At 43.9% G+C, this 6,275-nt stretch overlaps 1 gene segment (V, D, J or C); it reads right to left on the bottom strand.

Moving 5' to 3' along the window:
• Positions 1-3,844: 3,844 nt before the first annotated feature.
• On the bottom strand, positions 3,845-5,240 carry LOC130283095 (Ig kappa chain V region 3381-like). The segment is given in 2 exon segments: positions 3,845-4,164; positions 5,198-5,240. Coding segments are annotated over 2 exon segments (363 nt in total).
• Positions 5,241-6,275: the final 1,035 nt, after the last annotated feature.

Below are 6,275 nucleotides of genomic sequence, written 5' to 3'. Positions count from 1 at the left end.
TATTTCTCTTTCTCCTAGTAACCCGCATAGACAGGCGCTTTACCCCAAGTGTGCCCCCCCCCCCCCCCCCCCCCCCCAGGGCAGATCTCCTCACTGCATGTGGCCATTCTCTATGGTACTTAGTTTTTGGGTATCTCCCCTTTTTGATGTGATTAGCTCTTTTCTTGGAGAATTAGATCGTTCTGAAGCACAGATACTGAGGCTGCTCCCTCTTCCCATAACCTCCCACCTACAGCCCCTCCATAATCATTTCAGATAAAGCTGCTGCATAAATGGCCGTCCCCTACTCCTCCCCACCAAACTCACTTAGTACAGACCTTAAAATACCTTTTTGTAGTTGTACTCAAAACATATGGCGAAAAAGTTCTTTCATAGATGGAAACAGTGTCTTACAAGTCATTATGGGGAAGATTTATCAAATCCTGTCCAGAGGAAATGTTGACCAGTTGCCCATAGCAACCAATCAGATCGCTTCTATTATTTTACAGAGGCCTTTTTAAAAATGAAAGAAGTGACTGGTTGCTATTGGAAACTGATCAACTTTTCTTCTGCACGTTTTAATAAATCTCCCCCATAAAGCGATGAGATGTTCCAGTCACTTCAGGGGCTTGGAAACGCCCCTTTGACACTTTGCGAGCAGAGACAGCTATATTAGAAGTGCCAGGTGTCTTCTTGTCCTAACAGCATCTAATAGTACCAGCAGTTTGGTATGAGAATTGCAGCTGACATATTCCCTGTAAGGGTAGGATCACATGGAATGGATCTGCCGTGTATTTTACCCAGCAGATCTGCCGATGACCAGACCCTATATTGTGCCTCCAGGTGTTCCCTGCTGTGAGCCGCAATGCACCGCTCCGAGCAGCCACACAGGGACTTGCAAGTAGGCACGCACATGCGCAGTGTACTCAGACATTGTGGCTACTCCACAATGTCCGTGAGCACACTGCAAGTATGCACGCTATTCGCAGGCCTGTATGGCTGCTTGGAGAGGCGCATTGCCGCTGTGAGCAGCACACAGGGGGGGGGAACAGCTGGAGGCACAATATAGGGTCGGGTCATCGGCGATTTGATTGGTTGCTATGGGCATTTGGTCAACGTTTCCTCAGCACAGGTCTTGATGAATCTCCCCCAATGCTCCTGCATAATCCCTATGACAGCTGCAGCCGACCATTGGCCTCAGGGGTGATACCTGTATGTACTGTATCTCACAGTGATTGGTTCCATGTGGATGTATGGGCAAAGAGCAGAGTCAACAAATTTTGGAAAGGTCCACTAGAGCTGCAGCACTGGCATTACAGAAGAATTCACAATAATCCATTGTTTAATTTTTTGTGTCACATTTTCTGCCATCAGACAATTGTTTTACATTCCCGGACAACTGAAATTGGAAAGCTCCAACATGTATCACTGTAGTGGCATAAAGTGGCAACCATGCAAAGAAATTGTGTTATGGCACCTTTTCAAGACAGCTTTACCTTAAAGTCAGTGTTTCACTCCAATAGGAAGTCTTAGAACATGACTGGGAATGTACGCTAAGTCAGAAACCTCTCTAGAAATATGATTCCCCTTAACAGTACAGAGCAGGGTGCTGGCTATTCAAAGGCCTATCATTGTGGGATCAAAGAGGTATTGTTTCTCCTTAGGGAGAGTGTCATAAAAACATGTAGAGACATAAGCCAGCACCCTGTTCTGTACTGACAAGGGGAAATAACCCCAAAACAGATGTCTATAGATGAGTATTACTTCCTTCGGGCTTCGCATACATTCACAGTGATGTTCTAAGGTTCTTAGTTGGAGTACGATACTGACTTTAAGTGAAAGCTACATGGAAAAGGAGGTGCGGTGGCCCAGTACAGGAGTTACCTCCTGTACCCTTTTCTGTCCTGTGTGGCGGACTCTATTTCAGAGCCCCCTGAGTCCACCTCCATTCCACAAAACCTAAATGGTTAACAGTGCCTTATGTGATTTATTAAATTGTTTTTTTTATTTTAATATGCCTTTAACCTCTTAAGGACTCAGCCCATTTTTTGGGAATAAAATGTTATAAAAAAAGCCGCTATTTTGGACTTTTTTTTTTTTTTTACGTTCACGCCGTTCACCATACGGTATCATTAACATATTATTTTAATAGTTCAGATATTTACGCACGCGGCGATATCAAATATGTATATAAAATATTTTTTTACCACTTTTTGGGGGTGAAATAGGGAAAATTGGACAATTTACGTTTTTTTGGGGGGAGGGGGTTTTTCAAATTTTTTTAACTAAATTTTTAACTTTTATTTTTACACTTTAATAGTCCCCATAGGGGACTTTTTATAGCAATCATTCGATTGCTAATACTGTTCAGTGGTATGTATAGGACATAGCACTGATCAGTATTATCGGTCATCTTCTGCTCTAGTCTGCGGGAAGGCAGATCAGAGCAGAAGACACCAGGAAGGCAGCGGAGGCAGGTGAGGGGACCTCCAGCCGCCATGCTGGATGATCGGATCGCCGCGGCAGCACTGCGGGCGATCTGATCATCCATTTTAGTGACCGCGATGCTGCAGATGCCGTGATCTGTATTGATCACGGCATCTGAGGGGTTAATGGCGGACATCCGCGGGATCGCGGATGTCCGCCATTACCGCCGGGTCCCTGCCGTGCATGATCCGGGCATCGCTCCGATGCTCGCGGTTATGCTTAGGACGTAAATGTATGTGGTGCTTGGTGCGTTAAGTACCAGCCCACCAGGACGTACATTTACGTTCTGCATCATTAAGGGGTTAAAGGAGAACTCCGGGATGTACAAATTATCCCCTATTCTAAGGATAGGGAATAAGTGTTAGATTGCGGGGGGTCTGACCACTGGGGCCCCCCGTGACCAGCCAAACGGAGCCTAGTTTTCGATGACAGCACAAAGCTACATCTGACAGGCCCCCCTCCATACAGCTCTATGGCAGAACCTGGTACAAGTCTAGTCAGTCATAGTCAAGTATACCAAGTCTGCTAAATTCAGCGTGGGTCTGCTTCATTCAGTCCAAGTCCACTACAAGTCCCAGCAAACCCACAAGTCTCCTAAAGACACTGGTCATCTCCTTGGTCCAAACTGAGCTGTAAAGACTATAACACCTGTCTGCCTCAGTAAAGCTGCCGTTGTTCAGTAACTTAGCATCGGAGTGATTATTTGCCCCGCGCCTAGCCCAGGAACCAGCGGCCATACCTCGGGTGGTGTAGAGGATAACCACGCCCTGCCGTCACGAACACAAGGGATTAATGCCGTCTACCCCTAAGGTAATAACATCTGCCCTTTCATCGCTCCCTCACCACAGAGGTGTCAGAGAGCTGGGGCATGAATGGCCTAAAAGTTTCCCAAGGAGAAACATTATCCCTTTTTTTCCTATGAGGTTACAATGACAAAGCCATAAAGCCAGGGGTCAAGTCCTGGAAAAAAAAAAAAAAGCGTGGAAACTCTTCCACATAATGGCTGGTCCTGTAGGACTCTTGCTAATGGGAACAGTGTTCCTGCTGTGGAAAAAGTGCGTTCCTGCAGGACTTGAGCCCTGCATAAAACTATTTACTTCACGGTGCACAAAGGGGTTAAGGCGAGGTCTTTGAATTCAAGAAGTGGTCCTACCTATTATTATATTTTCTATATAAGCTCAATCAGCCATTACTGCTTTGTTTGCCGTATACACACCTCATTCATGTGCTACATATCTGGGTCACATACGATCTGAGATGTTTTTTAGAATATAAGATGTTCTATTATAATGAAACAGCTCCCTCTGTGGCCATAATGTAGAATGCACCCTCACTGTCACTACCACTGTACTCCGCTGTAGGTTTTATGCTGGCCCCTTCACTGCTTTGTGTAACTGTGATCACTGGCTGCACAATAATACACAGCAGAGTCCTGGGATTTAGACTGAGAAATAGTCAATGCAGAATTTGTAGTTTCGGGTCTTTGGAGAGTCCAGTCCTTGAAATCGTTCTCCATTGTGTTGTCACCCGCTGAGGAGGACAAGACCATGAGCTTCAGACCCTGTTGTGGCTTCTGTTGGTACCAACTCATAATATGGTAGGTGTTATCATTGTGCTGACAATGGAGGTCTACACGTTCCCCCGTCTTCTTTATTAACAGTTTTGGGTCCTGAGATATCTGAAAGACTTTAGACAAAACTGGAGATGACAGAAAAGAGGAAAGTTCTTTATGTATTTCATATATACTAGAAAACAACATTAACATTAAAGGAGATATATCATGCAGAAAAACCTATCCCCTATGTTCAGTTTTAAATCGTATGGGATCTGACTGCTGGGACCCCTGTGATCTCCAACATGGGCCCCCTGCTCTCCCAATGAATAGAGCAACATGAAGAGGGGAGTGTTGGGGGGGGGGTCCCTGTGGTCGGACCCAACCGCAATCTAAAACTTATGACAAGAAAAGAATAATTCAGCTCACCGTATGTAGTTCTCAGACCCAGATCACGTATGTAGTAACACACCTCTCCAGACGGAAGACTCGGAATGAGGCAAGGGCCGTGTTCCCAGGTGCAGCAATTAGACAGTAGAGGAAATGGCATCCGGCTCCCAGACTGGATAAAATTGTGGCTTTATTGAATCATGTTAAAAACCAAACTAGAACATAATGCGGATAAGAACAAACGAAACGCGTTTCGTTTGTTCTTATCCGCATTATGTTCTAGTTTGGTTTTTAACATGATTCAATAAAGCCACAATTTTATCCAGTCTGGGAGCCGGATGCCATTTCCTCTTCTGTCTAATCTAAAACTTATCCCTATCCTGGGAATAGGGGATACATTTTCGGGCATGATACTTCTCCTTTAATAGTTAATAAATGGACTCTGTCTATTTCACTGTTATATTGGTCTTTAGCCGTAAAATGTAAATAATAATAATAATGCATATTATTATTAGTTGTAGTAGTAGTAGTAAGTAGTAATAGTAGTAGTATCATCATCAGCATTACCATCATCATCAGCATTACCATCATCAATAAAAAAAATTAAGCATCATAGCTACAAAAACAAAATAGCAATATAAAATTAAATCATAATAGTATTAACTATAACCAATCCTTAACATCATAAGTAAAAAACAACAACAATAATAAAAAAATAGTTTATTATTAATAATAATAATAATAATAATTGCCCCAAACATCCATACAATCGCCAAAAAATTGTCTCACCTGATATAACATTCAGTCCCACAAGTAGCAGGATTCTGTACATTTTCTTGCTCGTGTTTTTTTTATATAGATATTATTAATAATTTAATCTATTACAATACTTGCAAAGGAAAAAAATAAATAAGTAAAATAAAAAATGTGACAAAAAGTTAAAGCTTAAACCCAGACCGTGACTGTGCCTAAATGATAAAACTTTGTTTTATAACTTGTGATAGGAATGGAGACTATTTCCTGTCTCCTCCCACATTTATATCTGATGGTAACTGTATAGACCACAGCTGCGCTCTATGATCTGTCGCCGTATCTCTATATCCAAAAGGATTAATCTTCTGGCACCTGTTATATGAATCGCACTCAGGAGCTGAGCTTGTTTCATACCTGGTGAGTCCCGGCTGCTATCAGCAGCCAGGACCCATGACTAACACTGAACATTGCTGATCAAGGCAATGTCCGGCATGAAGCCTTTAGATGCTGTGATTAATGTTGATTGCGGCGTCTAAATGTGAATATTAGAATTGCCGGCTGGCTGAGTGGGATCACTGTGAAGAAATTGTGGGGTCCCGATCAAGTGCGGTACAATATCTTAGCTCACCAGGGATTGAGATAATACTGGCTATAACTGTAAGAATTGTGCCTTACAGGTAGTATTTTTCCTTTTAGAAGTTAAAGGGGTTATGCAGTGAAAAGTACCGTATTTATTGGCGTATAACACGCTGTCACGATGCCGGCTGGCAGGAGGTGGATCCTCTGTGCCAGAGAGGGATTGGCGTGGACCGTGCTAGTGGACCGGTTCTAAGTCACTACTGGTTTTCACCAGAGCCCGCCGCAAAGCGGGATGGACTTGCTGCGGCGGTAGTGACCAGGTCGTATCCACTAGCAACGGCTCAACCTCTCTGGCTGCTGAAGATAGGCGCGGTACAAGGGAGTAGACAGAAGCAAGGTCGGACGTAGCAGAAGGTCGGGGGCAGGCGGCAAGGTTCGTAGTCAGGGTGGATAGCAGAAGTACTGGTACACAGGCTTTGGACACACAAAACGCTTTCACTGGCACAAGGCAACAAGATCCGGCAAGGGAGTGCAT

Source organism: Hyla sarda, chromosome 7, assembly GCF_029499605.1.
Source record: "Hyla sarda isolate aHylSar1 chromosome 7, aHylSar1.hap1, whole genome shotgun sequence".
NCBI lineage: Eukaryota > Metazoa > Chordata > Amphibia > Anura > Hylidae > Hyla > Hyla sarda.
The sequence above is the reverse complement of the archived record's forward strand: the minus strand, read 5'-3'. Positions and strand labels throughout refer to the sequence as shown.